This window comes from Sebastes fasciatus, chromosome 18, assembly GCF_043250625.1.
Source record: "Sebastes fasciatus isolate fSebFas1 chromosome 18, fSebFas1.pri, whole genome shotgun sequence".
In the NCBI taxonomy this organism is placed as follows: domain Eukaryota; kingdom Metazoa; phylum Chordata; class Actinopteri; order Perciformes; family Sebastidae; genus Sebastes; species Sebastes fasciatus.
The window spans coordinates 15667051-15686158 of NC_133812.1; the positions used below are offsets into that span (position 1 = coordinate 15667051).

Consider the following 19108-nt stretch of genomic DNA (forward strand, 5'->3'; position numbering starts at 1 on the left):
GCACAAGATGTTGAGTGATCAGTCGTTCTAAAAGTGTCTAATATTTCCACCAGGACCCTCCTAAGCTCCGCTGTAAGCATGCCATCCTGAATTATAAAGTGCCAGCTGCCACAGTTATAGACCAGCACTATTGGTGTAACACCTGCCGCTAATCAGCCCGCTTCACTTCTCAAGCCCCGTTTGGTGCATTCAGGTGTTTTTGGGATGTCGTGAGGGCATACTTGCCAACCCTCCTCATTTTCTGGAGAGACTTTTTCATTGCCATCTCCCATGTTTCCTCCCGGGGTCACATTTCTCCCATATTTCTCCCAATTTATGTCAAATTTTCACAACTTTTTTTCCTTTTCGTTATCTCCTCCTGTTTCTGGTACTGTACAGCGTGTATTATGCTGCATCCCATTACATCGGTATTTTGCACATACAACCAACGTAGCAACATGTCCACAGATAGAAGTTGGACAGCACTGTGTGTACGACTGATTTAATGAGACACAAATAAGAACAGGGGTGCTAGTAAACAGTAAATAACTACAGCTTTTTTACTGTTGATGTGCGGAGCAGCCATCTCGGATTTTGAGGTCGGGGTTGGTGAGGTTCGTCCGACTTCAGGGGGTGTTCCAGTTGAAATTTCTGAAAGGGAACAGTATATTTGAACAGTTCAAATATAATAAAAAAAAAATAAACCTGCTTTAGATCCACTAACACTCAGTTTAGAGTTTAATTGACAAATGAACAGAGATGTGACCTAATGAATATTAGTTTATGCCAGAGATTCACGCAAGTTCACGTCAAAGGGGCACATTTTTCAATTTTCTTTCCTGAGAATTTAAGGTAAAATAAAAAAGTAGGCCTATTTAAGATTAAAATGCTGTTTCAGTGTAATTATTATTTTGCTATTTTCTTTTAAACTCACCAGCATGGAGGAAACAAAGTCTCTGAAACTCACATTTTTCTCTCAGACCCCCCTGCTTTGATTTCAAAATCCTTCCTATTTCTGAGGTCTCAAAGTTGGCAAGTATGAGTGTCGACTGTTCTGAAGTAGCAGCTCAACACACAGCAAAATGAGTCCGTAAATTAAAGTCATAACCGTTATATATGTACAGTATTAGGTCTGCTTGATAGTCATGTGTGTTTTCTGCGTGGGTGCACATTATGTGAGTTTGGATGTGAGTGACCAGTTTTTGTCACAATAAATTAATTTTACATCTTAGAGGAAAATCAAAGAGATTCTTGGAAAAGATATAGTAGATGACAGGCTTCTTTCCAGATCGGTCTTTTACTGCTTTATCCTCAGCAGAGCGCCTCGGTGAGCCGGGTGGAAGGTAGCGTCTGTTTGAAGAAGCCTGCTTCGCTCAGTGACCCCTTAAATGTCCAGCTGAGGCTGATAAAAGGTCACAGGTCCAATGGAAAAATTCTCACGTAATTACAACTCGCGGAAGGTATGGTGTCAGTCGCTACTGCCAGGAGTCAGTGCCTGCAGCTAATAGCAGCGCTAATAACCCCATAGCATTACTGCACGCTGTTAAATGATGCAGGACTTTTCTGGACTGGATTAGCATTTTTTTGACTTTGTGGTTTTAGTCACTCCTGGTATTTTCACCTGAAGATGGAAAGTTAGCATGTTTTAAGTGTACAACCCCTGTAGGACTACGGCATTTTTAACAATTTCAACAACAGACACTTAAGCCTTTGCTCTTCTGAAGTCAACGCTTGCCGGTTTTAGCGTTAGCTCAGTGTTCCTGCGGTGTATTCTTTGCTTGTGGGGATTTTCTGACACCGCTGTAATGTGGTGGATAAATACAAGCTGCCAGACTATTTTGGCAACCTACACCGCTGTCTCGCCCTCGCCCCGACCACAGATAGGGATCAGCAGTCTTTCCTGAGCGAACGTGGCTACCGGGGTAACGTTACAGCCTTATTTTCCTCCAGCCACATACACAAAAGATTAGTAAAGCCATATCCAATATCACAGACTGTCAGGTCCCTTTCCAATCAATAGGCTTAGATCAGAAACCAATCCATACACTAAGATTACATCATCATAATAAAGATATAGCAAAAGTCTATACTGTATGGGTTGCCTTTAAAGTCTTAGCCGATACATTTGAACCAGATTTTGCCTGTGTTGCTCGAACTGTAAAGACACAGTGACCTCTGACCCCTTGCCACTTGATTTGTTCTTGTACCACATACTTGTCTATCTAACAGCACATGTGTGGGGCCTTGTTTGCTTTTTCGGGTGTCAGAGTAGCTGGCAGACTACAGCTGAGAGTCAGCGCCCACCCAGAGGCTCCGCAGCGGCCTGTCCTCACTGTCTGGCAGGTGACAGATCAGACACGGAGGCTAACACGTGTTCCTCTGAAGAAGGGGATTTAGCCTCCGATTTACACACACTCAACCCACGGCACACACATTCAAGTATGCCAAATGTACTGTATATCACCCCCCCCCTGACAAGTGACAAGGGATCGGATCCTTGAGGTCCGTGTTTCCTGCTGGCACCCGTCTCCCTCTATGTCTTTTTCTCTTTCACCCACAAACTGAACGCCAACACACCAGGGATCCTGAATCGACCCGGCCATCTCCAGCCGCGCAGATGTTTTCGATTACAGGGCGCATTTGTGGTCAGTGCGGCTCTGTAATACACAGTAATACCCCTTGCGGACACGCCGGCTCAGATTTATGAAAACATGATAAAGAGAGCGATGCCAGTGTGCGTGGTTCTGGGTGAACAACTCCTGCTTTGTCTTGTCAGCCCATTGGGGGTTATTAGAGCAGGTGGGACGCCATCCTGATACCCCTCCCCCCCTCCTTCCCTTGTCCCGTACCCGTTTTCCTCAACCCTCCCTCTCTCTCTCTCTCTCTCTCTACGATCAAACAAAAGCTGTCCGATGTCTGTAGCTCTTCGCAGACTCGGCCCTCAGAAGTAGCTGTGGAAGGGCGAGCTCCCTGCGCCTTGTAAAGGGCGAGCGGCGGTGTAGGAGGGGCCGCACGCTGCATCCCTCTGATTTTTCCCAGCTAAAATAGGGAGCTCCTAATCTCCCTTTGGCAGCGTTAGCCAGCCAGCCAATTCTGACACATTCTCTAGAAAGAAGCGCCTCTGACAGGTGAGCGGCTGAAAATAGTTGCGTGAGATACACACAAGCACATGTTCATACAGTAACACACAAGCTTGATACATTTATAAGCCACATGCACGTGATGAAATATGTTCTCTATAGAGCTTCTTCTGCGTAGCATGGATGAACATAGATATACTTTGTGATACTATTTGTTTGGGACTTTTTAATTATTTTTTATTCTGAACATTTTTGTTGCTCACCCGTCTTTCCACTTAATTTCTGATGCTTAAGTTTGATTTATTCTGCATTTTTCTAGTTTAATTTGTGTGCCATTGAGGACACAGAAATCATGTTGTCTGTACTTTGTGTGGGAATTTGAGGGTTTAAACAACAAGTTGCATGCTATAATTTAGACAAAAACTTACACATTGTGGGTATTTTTAGACTCAATATAACAACCAGAAGATAATCAAATAAAGGATTAATTGTTTCCCCACCAGCATGGAGATGGTGCACTTTTTTTTTTTTTGATTTACAGAAAATATAATGCATTTTTTTAGTGACTTTATTTTAATTTTTTGTGTTAGTGGGAATTAATTATATTTAAAATCCTGCCTACAAACCTGGCTGTATGATTTTTATTTTTATTTTTTCATGTGGACATAAAAGGTGGATTACTACTACTGCTTTGTTGAAAAGTATAGGGATCCAAATAAATAATAAACACAATAAAGGAATGAAATAAATCCACATGACACATACACACAGCGGCCGCCACATAAAGGAAAACACAGCCGCTTCAGTCGGGAATGTGCTTTAAGGTTGCGCGAGTCAATAAAGATATTGAATGTGAAAGGGAAGCCGGGGTCAGGTGGCCGTAAAGATTGCTCCTATGCAAACATGCCTCATCGTCTTTCCACACACACATGTACACACACACAAACACGCAGAGCAAGGATGGACTGTCTGCCAGTATCTTTGTGTCTCAGGCCGTCTCTTTATGTTATAAGCATACTGTACTGTATGATCTTACCGAGCTCATAACATTCTGCACTTCCACCGCCTCCCATTCCCCCACAGCCTCACCCCTTGCATCCATACTTTGGCTGCCACACTTTGAGGCCAGCGATCATAAAAATAAAGAATCTGGATGCTTTTAAGATGATCTGCTGCCCCCATGTTACAAGACACAAGCTCTCCTCTGGACCCGATTGTCTTGGAGCATGGAGGCTGCTGTGGTTTTGGGCCCGAGGTGTGGAATGTGGTGCTGACGATGACACAAAACCCTCCCCTCCCCTCTACAAGGGGCCTCATCCAGCTGTCTTGTTGTGGTCAGATTCTCAGTACTGTGCCGTATCACATGGGGAGGAGATAATCCTGCACTGGTCGGATCAGGCGCTTTGCTGGGACGGGCAGGGGCTGTCAGGGAGGGAGACGTACACCCGGTGCTGAACGGGAGAGAGAAAAAAGAGACAGACGGAAGGGGAAAGTGAGAGAAAGAAAAACAGAGATCTTGCAGAAAACTGATACAGCCAAAAACAGCAGCTTGTTCTGTCTTATTCCCCTCCCAACATTATCCAACCCCTATTTTTTTTCCTCCTCTCTTGTCATTCTCTCTGCCCTCCTGCCTCGGGTCTCTGCCGTTTGCAGCGCCGCTAAGCTGTAAACTGAAACTGGTTAGCGCTGAGCTCTTAATTCTTGTCAGCGTCTATTAATTATGGGCCAGTTGGATGTTCCAGTTCAAACAGCCCCCGCGGATCTTGGAATTCAAACTCCGGCTGTTTGGTCACTTGTCGCTTGTCGCTTGTCGCAGCCACATGACCCTTCAGCCTGCAGCAGGGGAAACTGTGTGTGTGTGTGTGTGTGAGGATGTCAGGGACAAAAGCAGCAACAATTTGCTGTCACTTTGTCTAACAAGTCTATAGCACGTGAATTCAGGGTATACACCTGCTTACTAATAAGCTTATTGTTGTGAAAGCCTTTACTAACTGCATATCCCTTTATTAGGCCTATGTGTGTCATTAAATAGAGAAGCTATTTGAATTGATTTAATATCTGGAGTACATACGCACAGTTTCCTGCAGCACTATTTATAATTTTAAATTTACCTTAACCCAGAGTAATGGTAGAAGCAACGACTGAACCTCCATCTGTCGCAAACTCCGGCTCCTAGCTGCCTAACTGACTAATTAAAACCGCATCCACATGTGTTCAAAGAACAAGAAGTCTATTTGCAAGCCTTATTGATTACTTTAAGGCGTACAAATGGAAAGCTGTGTTAGGAGAGGGGCTCTCGATTTAGCTTCAATCTGCCAGGCATAAAATGATCTCACTGTGTTTGCTGGGAAGAATGAGCTCCCTCTGGGCACGCTGGGTAATTAGGTTAGTGGATAGTCGGTGTCAGGAAATTGAAAGACCATCCTAATCGGATTCTTTTGTTTCCAGGGGAATCAAAGGAATTTATACGAGTCACTGGGAGAATCTCACACGACTCAATTCCACTTGACCATGTAAAATCTGTTTGCTCTCCCTCGACGCTCAAACAACTTTTAATACGAGGGTGTAAATCCAGCACATAAGGTGCATCTGATGTGTCCTCTGAGATGGCTTTCAGGATAATCCCTGATATGTCTGTTTGTATACTAACTAGATACTTATACACTCTTCCATCTGCAACACGGCGGTATCGAACTTTCAGTTAAAAGGTCAAAAAATAAAGGAAACTCAGTCGTCCCAATTATGGTATATGCATGTATAATTACTAATACAAGGGGTGTAAATCACAAGTTTCATCATGATACAATATATCGATTCTTTGGTAAAGGGTACAATATTTACAGATCTCACAAAGTCTGGATTTTGATTCAATTCAGGGGCCTGCGATCGAAATGAGACAATATCATATTTCATATTATATATTTAACACAATTCGTTAAATTTATACCAACTCACAAAAAACAACTAAATTATAATTTGTCAATTTTCTTACAGGGCTATTCCAGACATTTAAATGAAAAACAATCTATTATTTTTAATAAAAAGAATAAATATAAAGTGAACATTTCAAAATAAAGACGCATCTTAAAGATGATATGTATCGATATTTTCACTTTGCATCGATGATATTGGATCGTTGATCATTGAATCGATATATCAGTCCATCCTTAACATGCTTGGTATTCCAGTTAGGAATATACTATAACCAGAAAAAACATTTCTGGGCAAAACTGTATATTATAATGAAGAAAACACTGAAATCCTTGAGATTTATGACTCAGTAAAATATATGCAAATCGCCCATTATCATTAGTAGTTGTAGCTATAGTAGTAGATATAAAATTGGCTTCAAAGTTTCTTTGGTTTAGCTGCCATTTATACATGTGTGATATTGTTTTGCAGGTGTGCGTCTGGACCGGGTGAGAGGGGGGAGACAGAAGTACAAACGGAGGTTGGACCAGGAGAACAGCGCCTACCTCGGCCTCGGCATCCCCCCTCCAGCCAAAAAGCCATGTGAGTCACACTGTTTGGTTTTTCTTTCTCACTCAGCTGAATGTTGCAGACTTGGGTGGCACCTTAGCATGACAGAAAGGCTTCATTTAGTTTTTATTTCAAAGCAGCAAATACACAATTTGGGGCATTTATAGAAATGTTGGGACTTGGAGTACTGCAGTTGAAAATGTATTAATTTTACAATGCACAGTGACATTTGTTTTAGAGATGGATTTTCACTGTCATGGGTTCATTACCAGGCCAACCTGACACCTTTATTTGACTCTCAAGGGGCAATTCAAGGCAAGCGAGCGTGCAGACAGAAATACACAGACAATTCATTTATACACATAAAAATAATTCTAAATTTATAAGTATGTCAAATGTGTTAGAAAGACATACACAGGCTTAATAGCAGCAATATCTGACACAGGTTAAAGTTTAAAAGGTCAAAAGTGCAAGTGCATTTATCAGTCTATATGCAAGGGGAACTGAACTGAACTGAACATGATAGACTACTGTATGTTTTGAATTACACTTTGCAAATGTATTGTTTATTCATTTATTTGTTGTAATTTCTGCGCCCCAAGATAATCCAGCCTACATTTATATTTAAAAAAAAAAAAATCTAAAATCGTCTCACAACACATCTCTCTCCTCTCTCTCCATGTCTGCATCCATCCTCCCGTCTCTCAGTGACAAAGATCGTTTCCCATCTGTTGGTGGTGGAGCCAGAGAAGATCTATGCCATGCCTGACCCCACCATGCCCGACGGAGACATCAAGGCCCTGACCACGCTGTGCGACTTGGCCGACCGCGAACTGGTGGTCATCATCGGCTGGGCCAAACATATCCCAGGTAGAGAGGCATGACTGCTAATGAACCGCTGTGTTGTCTGGGATGTGGTTTTCAGATCCTATTCATTTCTTAATTTAACAATTTCAATCACTTAATAGATTTCTTCCTGTGATTTGCCAAAAATCAATAGATGAAAACAAACATTTTTTTTCACTTTTTGACATAAGAAACATTAGGATTAGGATTATCTGACCAGTTTGGTTTGTAAAATCCAAAAAAAATCTATTTCTAATGTAATAATTTGTGAGTTTTTATAACTAGAATCATGAAAGGCAGATTCATAGGTTATATGCTGTTGGTAAAGCAAGAAAGTAAACCCACATTGGTACTTTAATTTGCTGGAACGATACAGTATGAGATTACTGAAGTAGTTCACTGACTGTTGCACACACGTAAACACCCCCCCCCACACACACAGAGACACAGACACACACAGGATAATTAACATCTGCTACTCATCTGCACCTAAGGGAGAAGCTAGTCCCATATTCCAAAATCTAATCAATAAAGAGCAGCTGAAACCTTTGATTTGACTGGGTAGGGTGGGAGAGTCTGGGGGGGGATCCGCCCCTATGTCAATGTATTCCATTTCAATCCCAGACTTAAAGAAAGCAATCCTCTTACTTACTTAAGGAGACTACACAGTAAAATTGATTTATTTAGGGAAATACTGATGGATTTCCCCGCTCCTTGTTGACGAATTCTTAAATAAGACTTGTTATGCAAATGCTCTTCTTTTCTTTTTTATCTGTATCAGTTGAAACAGACACTTTGGGCCGCAGTAAAGGGAGCGATGCATCTCATTGATCCAATCAGCTATAGTATATACAACATGTGGCCAATTCGACATTTTTTAATACAATGTAGCGCTGCAGCAAACAAGTTTCATTATCAATTAACTGCCAATTATTTTCTCAATTAATCAATTAAATGCCCATCACAATTTCACAGAGCACTAGATGAGATCTTCAAATGCCTTGTTTTGTCCCAACAATAGTACAAATACCAAAAGATATATTTACAGTGATATAAAACAAAGAAAATTCCTCACAATTAGGAATCTGAAACCAAAGAGTGCTCGATGTTTTTGCTTGAAAAACTACTAAAACAATTCATCAATTGTCAAAATAACGTAAACTATAATGCAATGTCATGGAGTAAATTAATCTCTCTTAACGATTAGACAACTAAACATAGCAAATTTAAAAAAAAAATCCTACCTGTGGATTTATTCAGTGGTAGAAAGTAACTAATTACATTTACTCAAATACTGTACTTAAGTAGAATTTTGAGGTACTCGTATTTTACTTGAGTATTTCAATGTTCTGATTCTTTATACTTCTACTCCACTATACCTCAGAGCGAAATGTTGTACTTTTTACTGCACTACATTTATTTGATAACTTTAGTTACTTTACAGATTAATAATACAAAATATAATCAACAGATAAATGATGTTGTCATACTGGATTAAAATAAAACTTTATTGATCCCCGGGGTAAATTCTCAAACTACCCAGCAGTATATGAAGTAGTTCAACTGAGCTCCACCTTTACCAGCTGCAACATTAAAGGGATGAATACATTAATACATCAATAATTATAATCCAATAATATTATATATATCATTCTGCTTTTGGTACTTTAAGTATCTTTTGATGCGAATACTTTTATACTTTTACTGAAGTAATATTCTGATTGCAGGACTTTTACTTGTACCAGAGTATTTCTACACTGCTACTGTTACTTTTACTGAAGTACAAGATCTGAGGCTATGTCCACACTAATACGTTTTCATTTTAAAACAGCATTTTAAAACGAAAATGATCTCCGTCCAGACCAGCCTTTTTCAGAATTTATCTCCGTCCAAACTACCACGCCTGAAAACGCATATCACATGACCATTCACTTACACCTGGCATGCACTTGCCGGTGTAAACAGGAAGCAGCACTGGACACAGGAGTTGATGTAAAGCGCTCGAATAACAGCTTGTCTCCTGCACATGTAGGAAGTAGTAGCATTATAAAATGCAGAATTTAACTGCACTACAGCTGTTGGCGTAGACAACAAGGAGAGGAACGCTTGCAACTCATTATGTTGAAATTAACCACTTGTGGTCGAGGCTGATGTCGTTGGTTTTCTTCCGGAAAAGGTTCACGTGATGGAGCGTGACGAATCAGTGAAAGATGACGTATAAGACCCAATCAAGAAGCGAATCTGGGCATCATCGTTTTCAAAGGTCTCCGTTTCTGTCCGTCCAGACTAAAACGGGGTCAGCAGCGTTTTCATACATCGATAACGCCGGAGTAGTGTGGACGCTAGGCATAAACGTAGCAAAAATTATCCATTTTAAAACGAAAATGTAATAGTGTGGATGTAGCCTGAGTACTGCTGGATTTATTCACTCATTTCCCAGCTGGTACAACACTAACCAGCTGCTTAGCTCTCTGGTCTGTCCATGGTTAGCCCTAATCACTGATTTGTCATCACATTTACATTTAATGAATGAATTTGGAGTAGTTGAAGGTGTGTTGATACCAAACACTGGGAACCTCAGAGAATTGACTTTACAAAGACACGGGGGAGCTGTGTGGTCTGATTAGGAGATCTGGCTTTTGAGGGACGCTGTGGTCCGAGGCATTGATGCTGTCTCACCACTGGGAAGATGCTTTAACAGGGACAAAGGATGTTTTTTTCCCCTGGACCCCTTTTATCAAACATCTTGAGGACGCAAATATATTTTTTTCAATTAGCTTCTTTAAAATCGAATTCAGGTATATTTTTGATCCACAATCAAATTCTTCAATTTGATCATAGCTACAGGGGCGCAGAAATTAATTCAAGAAATTTACCGTCACATTTTTCACCGCCATTCTCTATGTATAATTATTGATCTTGCATGCAATGTAGATCTAAATCCAGACCTGACAGAGTTATTAAAGGGGCATGTGACACTCTGGGGACATTTTACCCGGGGCCACCGGGTCAAGAGTGTCACCGAGTAACGATTAAGACAAAAGGGGTCCCTCCAGTTTAACAGTCCACTCCCACCATTACACTCATAGCCCACTGCGCAAATGGCCTTAACGATGAGGTAATAAGAGTCATTACTGCAGATCGCTCCATTAATGTAAAAGTCCTTCAGCATCCAGATGTGGAGGAAACATGCAGCGTCGAATAGCTTTTCTGTTACATGTCGTCATTTTGAAGGCTTAAATATTTGGCTCACGGCAACTTATGATGTGCACAAGTTTACTTTAAATATGAAAGCAAATATATGTACCAAATATAAATTAGAAGCTTTCAAAATAAAACAATTAAAACTACACATAAAATAACACATTTGGCCTTGTTGGGAGACGTGGTTTCCCCGTGCGTTTTAAAGTTAAACATGTTTGAGAGGAAGGCTGTAACTCATCGCGAGGCAGCCATTGATTGGCCGCTACACACACTGTCATGAAAATGGAAACTGAATCGCTGCACGGTTGTCAGGAGGTCAGAGGTGGCCACTCATTTGTGCAGCTGTTAACACACACACACCATCCCAGAGACATGTAAGCGCACACAACATGTGTAGATTTATATTCCAGGCCCTCTGGTATTTAGTGTTCATTCAGTTCAGTACCTCTTTCCTCTCTTTTTTCTGCCTCTCACACACACCGACTCTCTCTACCATCATATCTTTCACACACTCTCTTTGGCTTCCTTGTTCTCTCGCTCCCCTGACTCCCCCCCCTCCTACTCCTCCTGCTCATATAGGGCCCTCTAGTCTCATTATTACCTCTGTCTTTTTATTAGGCCCATTAGGGCTCTTAGGAGGCCTGTAATGATACTAAATGAATAGAGAGTGAACTGCTGTCTGTTTTAGACCTAGCTCTCAATGACAGCTTCAAGCTTCACTGCCAACCACTCAGTCTCTTCATTGTACTGAATAGGGATTCAATTACTTATCTGATCTGTACCTGTACTGTACTGTTGCATAGCCAGAGCACTCTTCTTCTTTACTGCAAACAATCACTAACATCCCACGGTATGCTGAGGACTTATAGAAAGAGACACAGGGTTATACTGTTTAATCATAATGGTACATGTAACGTCATGGGGTGTTACATGCAGATTTACAGTCCTAGTAAGTAGAATTGAATCCCAAATTCGATTCACCATCACTTAATCCAGCTTTACAGAGACAAAAATGGACTTTGACACTGGATACCAGGGTTTGCATCACAAGTTCCAACAAAAACCATTAAGGTTGGGAGAAGATCGTAATTTTGGTCAAACGTTAAAGTTACTGTACCCAAGAGCTATGAGTGCCTAAACATAATAATAATAAAGGTTTTTATTATGCATTAGTTGCCATACGAGTTTTTGCAATTTGGCAAATATGTAAATTAACAAAAAGTACTCATTAGATTGATAGAAAATGTAATCAAAGTGCCTTTACATTTCTTTCAAAAAGTATTCGCTGTTGCAAATTAGTAAATTAATGTCATTTCTAGAAGAAAGAGTTGGTTTTACTCTATAACAAAACACCATGCCATTAAAATGCATAATTTCTGTTTAAAACAGCATGTATAAAGTAGCATATACAATAACTACAAAACGGAGTTAAAAACCAAACCACAGGAGCCTACATGACCTCTGGCTTGTTAATCTATGGGCTCTGCACCAAGCCTCCAGGAAGTGTGCCGAGCTTTGAAGCAAATTTTCATAGTGGCCAAACGGTGATACTACAACTTCTGTGTCCGTCACGTGATCGCCGAATGATCCGGGTACTTTATCACTCGGCAGTCGAGCCATTTTGGCTTCATGTGCCACTGAGCAACTCTGTTCTCCTTCATAACCAAATAAGGCAGTCACTACAGCTAACCTAAGCTAGTTTGAGGTAACTAGCCTAACTTAGCAGAGTGTCAGTTACTGCCATCTCAGTGAATTCACACAATTTGGTGTGATTAAGTCGCCTTTAAATCACATATTTAAATGTATCAGATTGATTTTTTTTAATTTAGGTATTTAGGTTTCATATATAGTCTATGAGAATGATTTCATGAGGTGAAATAATCAGTTTTAAAGGTATAAAATGAAGGCATTACAACCTTTCTATGTGTTACGCAGTTTGCCTGCCAGCCTGTAAACTTTAAACTCTTTTGCCTTAACTTCTCCTTTACTGCTCTTTGCCTTTGAAGGGCAGAATAGTAGATACTAATTCATTTTCTCACAGCACAGTTAAAAACCTGTGGTACCTCTTGTCTCTGTTCATGCTTTCTGTCATCACAAGGGGGAGAAAACTGCAGAGACGGAGACAGAGACATTCCCCCAGTTTGCTCAATATTGTGTCATGTTTGGTCAAACGGCAGTAAATCAGTAGGGTGAAATATTGATATTTCATCAGGGGGAATCACCCTCCGCAGCGACACTTAACTCAGCCACCTCCGGGCGACACACCTGAAGCTCCGGGGCGACCCCCAGGGAGACAGGAAGTCACTCCATCGCTTCAGTAAATTGAGTGGAAAGAAAAAAAAAAACACACTTGGCCGGGGAAAAGAAAAGAATGATGAAGAGAAGGAGGAGACAGCTGGAGAGGGTGACGCTTCTTTCACCAAATGTTGAGTACATAACAAAAGAAATAGTGGTATAAAACCGATTTATTAATGCTTTTAATAAGGTAATAAGCATTATTTTTTGTCTGAATCATTGCTCCTTTACATCAATTTTTCTAACTCAGTTAGTCACTGATCCTCCCTCATTATTCTAAATACACCATATGGGATTAAAGCCATTAATTTTCTTGTCTTTTGGGGATGGAGAGTACATTCATGAGTTCCTGATGCAGCCTACAGTATCTACATCCAGTGATTTCGTAGTCGCTCCATCCCCCCACTAAACGTGTACCGGATATCCTCCATCAACTGACTGTTTGTCAGATCTGAGGCTCGGATCGATCCCCCTTTCGCATTTGGTGGACTGATTACAATCTACTAATCAATGACACCCCCAGCACTCTTTTCTCTCTCCCTCATTCTCTCTCTCTCTCCCCGTCGTTTCTCTATTTGCTTGATAAGAACCGTCGGGAGGACCTTCTTTTAAGTCAACCTGCCCCGTTCCCATCCATACAACCTCAGATTTAAGTAAGCAGAGTGGTGGGTTCAAGGCCCCCGGGTCAATACCCCCCAATCACCTTCCTATTCACTACAGAGCAGTGAAAGGTATTGTGGCGCTTGAGGTCCTTTCAGATGTCCGTCTGTTTGATGTGGTGTGTGTGTGTGTGTGTGTGAACGTTAGAGAAGAGAGTTGACGGCTCGACCTCGAGATCTGGGATGGATTGTTATCTCGAGTGCAGAAGGTTGAGCACGAGAGACAAAAGGATCAAGAAGGTGTCCCATCAGGTTGAATATGTTTTTGTTTTGTCTCACCTTTGCTGGATTGAAACTCTTTTAAATACTTTTAAAGAGAGTTCCAGTACGTATGTTTATGACTGACATAACTTCATGTTATAACCAGCTCACACACAGGGTGCAGATCAGTAACTCCTCTTAAATGCACTGTGCTTTATTCCCCAAACGTTTTCCGCCACCTTGCCTTCATCAGGGTGGTATCTGAGGTTTCTTTGTATGTAATTAGTTGTGTGACCAGGGTTATTATAGTAAACGAAAACTGAAACGAAAACGAAAGTAAGCAGTGAAAAATATTTTAGTAAATAAAAACAATTTCCTTTAAGAAAGTCCATTAAACTCTACAAAAAAGGCTTCAAATATAGCTCCTAATTTAATCCTTTCAGGCTTAAAGTACCTTATTGATTAACTTTATAGAAAGAAACATCTCTGATGAAGGCCTGATAGCCAAAACATTTTTGAGTAATGAGTAAGGGATAATGTACAGCGAAATAAACCCAGACAGGGTGATGCGGCAGCCCGACGTCCTGCATCGCCCTGAAGGGATTTATTTCACAACAATGACCTGCTCGCTGTACATTATCACACTTATTACACGGCTACTTACTTAAGAGATCAATAATTTGACATAAAAATGGTCCTCCAGAGTCTAAGATCAGAACTGTGTCCATAGCAACAGTCTGTTATACATAGCGACGGTCTATATAAAGAAATAACATACCGTAGAACGCTGTGATTGACCAAACAGAATTGAGTATATTCAACAAAGCATAACAACAAAGTGTGATAAAACCTGCTATATTGGAGTTGAATTTTGCAACTTATTTGATGGATAACTTCATATTATGACAGATGATGACACAAAAGCAGAAATAATAATCAAGTGACTAACGTCCCTTTAGTCCATTTTAAAATCCAGAATTAATGTTTTTTGTTATGAAGAAGAATTAATTTAGTATTCTGTCTTTTCTCCCATGACCAGAATGAGAGATGGTTAGGTTTAAGAGTGGATTTGTCCTCACTAAGCGGCGTCTCATGTGCTTATGTGGAGGCTTGCAGAGGGCTGACTGTCGACGGTTGATGGTTGAAGCAGCCCGGCTCATGTTTCAAAGGCCTCCATACTTGACTGATTTATGTTCTTCCCTTAAGCCACCACATACAGTCATCGGCCTCTGTTTCAAGTTGGACTTCTCCGGGGATTATACAGGGCTGTATACACAGCCCATAAAACATATTGAGGACTTGAGTCGGCCGATTACAGTGCTGTGAGGTTAATGGGTTTATCTCGTGATTCGTCATGTTGCTATACGGTGTGAGTGCAGCAATACCTGGAAAGAAAAACACAAAAAAAAAATAACACATTTGCTTTTCAACTCTGCAGGTTTTTCCACTCTCTCGCTGGCCGACCAGATGAGTCTACTGCAGAGCGCCTGGATGGAGATCCTGGTGCTGAGCATCGTGTTTCGCTCACTGCCTTGCGAGGACGAGATCGTGTACGCAGAGGACTACGTGGTGGACGAGGAGCAGGCGAGGATCTCAGGCCTGCTGGACCTGCACGTCGCCATCCTGCCGCTGGTCCGACGCTATAAGAAGCTGCGCATGGAGAAGGAGGAGTTTGTCACGCTCAAAGCCATCGCCCTCGCCAACTCAGGTATAGTTGACCTCTGATCTTTGAACTGATGCAGTGCAGCCAAACACTGTTCAAACCCACAGAACTTTATTTTACATTGTAGTGGAGACAAAAAAAAATTTCCAGCTATGCCAAACATTTTCGGTAGAATTTTAGGGAAATGTGGGAAGACATCAAGAATACTTTTATTTGATGGAGTCTTGGATTTTAATTTCACTCAGTGTAAACATAATATGGCATTAATGTAAAGCTGGAACAAGATAAATGTTGAATACGATTTTTTTTTCAACCTTAAAGTGGAAATTAAAGGAAATATAGAGTTGAAAATATTCAAGAGCTTACACTATAAAACACAGTGTGTACATTAGATTGCTTTTGGTTTAGGTACTTGACTGTTATTTATTTTTTTATTTATTTACCTGGAGTCCCCATCCGGTAGTAATTACTCTTCCTGGGGTCCGTACAAAAACACTACATCACAATGTAAAAACAAATATATAATTATTAAAATCCAAAGAAAAACAAACTAACTTCAACCAAAACAAAACAAAACAATAAATCAACAAGAATAAAACTGCTAATGACGATAATAACAACAAATTACAAGTCAAAAATGTAACAAAAAATAAAAGTAAAACAAGCAAACTATAAAACTAAAATGAACAACAATTGAACTACTAATGACAATAACAAAAAAAAAAGTACCCACACCTTAAAAACATTCGATACAGCTCAAATTTTTTTAAATTATATATTTAAAGAAATCATCAAGAACTTGTATTTTTATTGTAAGTTGCAGTCAAATAGCCTTTAATTTGGTGTCATGAGCTCGACAGGAAGGTACATCTCTATGTGAAATCTTAAATAAATCTCGATAGTTGGCATTTAATTAAAGCAAACAAAGAAATAAAACAAAAAAATGTCAGGTGATTGTGTATATCTATTGAGCCGATCACTTCCACGCTGAAGGATAGCTGATAAGAGGGGACAAAAAGGTCAGGAGCGTGGTTGTTTAATTCAACACTCCCTATGTGTGTGTGTGTGTGTGTGAGAGTGTGTGTGCATCTATATTTTAACTTGTGTGTGAGTGTGTCTGTCACATTGCGCTCTCATTCTCTCCATCTCCATAACAGTGGCTGCCAGCGCGCCGCAGCCGAGGGAGATATATTTAGCATTTCATTAGGAAAACAGGGGCTGTCAATAAAATGTGTTAAGTGGAGTGGAATGAGCGTTGGGGAGCGACGGGCCTCGTTTGTTCCAATGTGAAGATGCTGCGCCCGTATCGACAGTTTGCTTTTCATGAGGCCGGGGCTGTCCCCCACTAATCAATGCCTGTTAGGAGTCTTTTCTCCTGCCTGACTGAAAAATGAAAAATGCTGAGCCCAGAGCTTTAGTCTTCTGATGACAAACTCTCCATGGGAGAGTGGAGAGAGGGGAGGATGAATGGGGAGGGGAGAGCTGGAGGGAAGGAGAAGGAGAAAGGGGGGTGGGGGGGGGGGCGTTGATGGAAAGACAGGGATGTAAAGGTAAGGGAGAAGTGTGAGAGAGGAAGGCCGGGGTTGAGAGGGAGGCTCAGCGAGGGCGAAAGGGCAGCTTCGGCTCGTTTGAACACAGTCTCGGAGAGCTTCGGCTCCAGGGGTCCTGTGGGTGTGACAGCTGTGGAAATTCATGGCCATTGATTTTGTAATTAGCGGAGTATCGACGGGATTGACGCCAGGCTGCTGACGGATTACATGGAAATTGTTTCTTCAAAGTTAGTTTTGCATTCCGCCCCTAACCTCCTTCAACACACACACACACACACATGAAAACGCTCTCCCCATGTGCATTTACACACACTGACACACATTTGAAAACATATTCTTCCCTCTCCCCTCCTCTCTCTGCTGCTGCTTCACACACACACACACACACGCACACACATATGCTCGCACAGCCAAACGAGGATCAGATCAGTATTAACATGAAGGTTTCAAATGAAGAGAGCTGGAACACATGTGCGGTCCACATAGCCTAGTTAATTTCCCAAGATAGAAACGCAATTTACACAGAAGGCGACTGGTAAAAGAGACTTAATCAGTCAGTTAGGAACATAATTAGCCTTGTACTTTCCTTTTTTTCTGCCTCATTTACATGTTTATACACGGTCTTACTTCACTCCACAACTTTCATGACACATAGCAGAGCTGATCTAATTCACTCACACTTCAATCAGCAGCCGCGTTCGGTTTAACTCCAGTAGTACAGTACATTTAGGACGAGATGAGTCGCTCTTATTCTGTTAGATATCATACCGAATTCCCATTTCGTTGTGCACAATCGTATCTATCAGTTAATGAAATGTGGATATGATGCGTACACAGATTAGACCCGACACTGTAAGTCTGTGCAGTGAAATTGGCTGAAAGCAAACCACTGCTTGTCCATTAAATCGCTCTCCGTCAGCTTGTCCTTTTTCGAGGAAAAGCCTGTGTTTTTTTTTCCCCTGATTTGTAGACTTATACACAGAGAGCAGTTTTTAATAAGTCTCAACTGGTTTTATTTTAGAGCCTATACATAAGGGGGCCAACTGCTCTTTCTTATGGAAATGAAGGCCATCTGCCGCCATCATTCAGCTGAACGATATCCTAGTAATGCAGCCATCTGAATTCATTAGCAGGGGGGGGATGTATGTGGTCCATGATACCAAAAGAAATGAATCTTTTTCCTGTCCCACCGTATATTTATACGGACCTACAGTACCTCTCCCTCTCGGTCCCTAGAGTCCTGGCCACGCGTAGGCATTTATTTAAGGAGCGTCATTAACTACTACCAAGAGAAAACCTCTCTCCAAAATTGCATGTTTGCAAAGACAGGCTGCGGAATTTAAAGCCAGCCGATGCTGCTGCGAAACGCCGGGGTTGTTGTTTAAGCTGGAGATCAATAGAAAATGTTTGCTTTTCATTTAATACATTTAATATGTAGCTTTAAAATATGAAAAATAAAAATGTGGGCAGTCAAAGGTAACGCGATAATAACACGTCAACGCAAATTTCTTTTAACTCCACTAATTTCTTTAACGCATTAATGCAATCGATCTTTCAGACGGCTCAGTGGGCGCAGTTTTAAATCTAGTATGGAGATACTGGCATCATGTGAAACTAGAAAACCTAGGGAATCCATTGGTACCAACCATGTTGAGGTTAAATAACACTCCAAACTTGCGCTACATTTTGGCAAGGAAAAACTGGTATGGCCATTTTAAAAAGGGTCCCTTGACCTCTGACCTCAAGATATGTGAATGTAAACGGGTTCTATGGGTACCCACGAGTCTCCCCTTTACAGACATGCCCACTTTATGATAATCACATACAGTTTGGGGCAAGTCATAGTCAAGTCAGCACACTGACACACTGACAGCTGTTGTTGCCTGTTGGGCTGCAGTTTGCCGTGTTATGATTTGAGCATATTTTTTATGCTTAATGCAGTACCTGTGAGGGTTTCTGGACAATATTTGTCATTGTTTTGTGTTGTTAATGATTTCCAGTAATAAATAAATACATACATTTGCAGAAAGCAGCATATTTGCCCACACCCATGTTGATAAGAGTATTAAATACTTGACAAATCTCTCTTTAAAGTACATTTTGAACAGATAAAAAATGTGTGAAACGCAATTAATCATGGACCATCATGTT

At 41.0% G+C, this 19108-nt stretch overlaps 1 protein-coding gene across 8 annotated transcripts in view; it reads left to right on the forward strand.

The window, feature by feature from the left end:
• LOC141755984 (steroid hormone receptor ERR2-like) overlaps positions 1-19108 on the forward strand; it is a 110623-nt gene that overhangs the window by 86962 nt on the left and 4553 nt on the right. For all 8 annotated transcript variants that reach the window (XM_074615382.1, XM_074615383.1, XM_074615386.1 and 5 more), the window contains 3 exons: positions 6462-6572; positions 7248-7409; positions 15183-15452. In XM_074615382.1, the coding sequence (XP_074471483.1) occupies positions 6462-6572; positions 7248-7409; positions 15183-15452 (543 nt within the window). The remainder of the gene's footprint in view (positions 1-6461; positions 6573-7247; positions 7410-15182; positions 15453-19108) is intronic.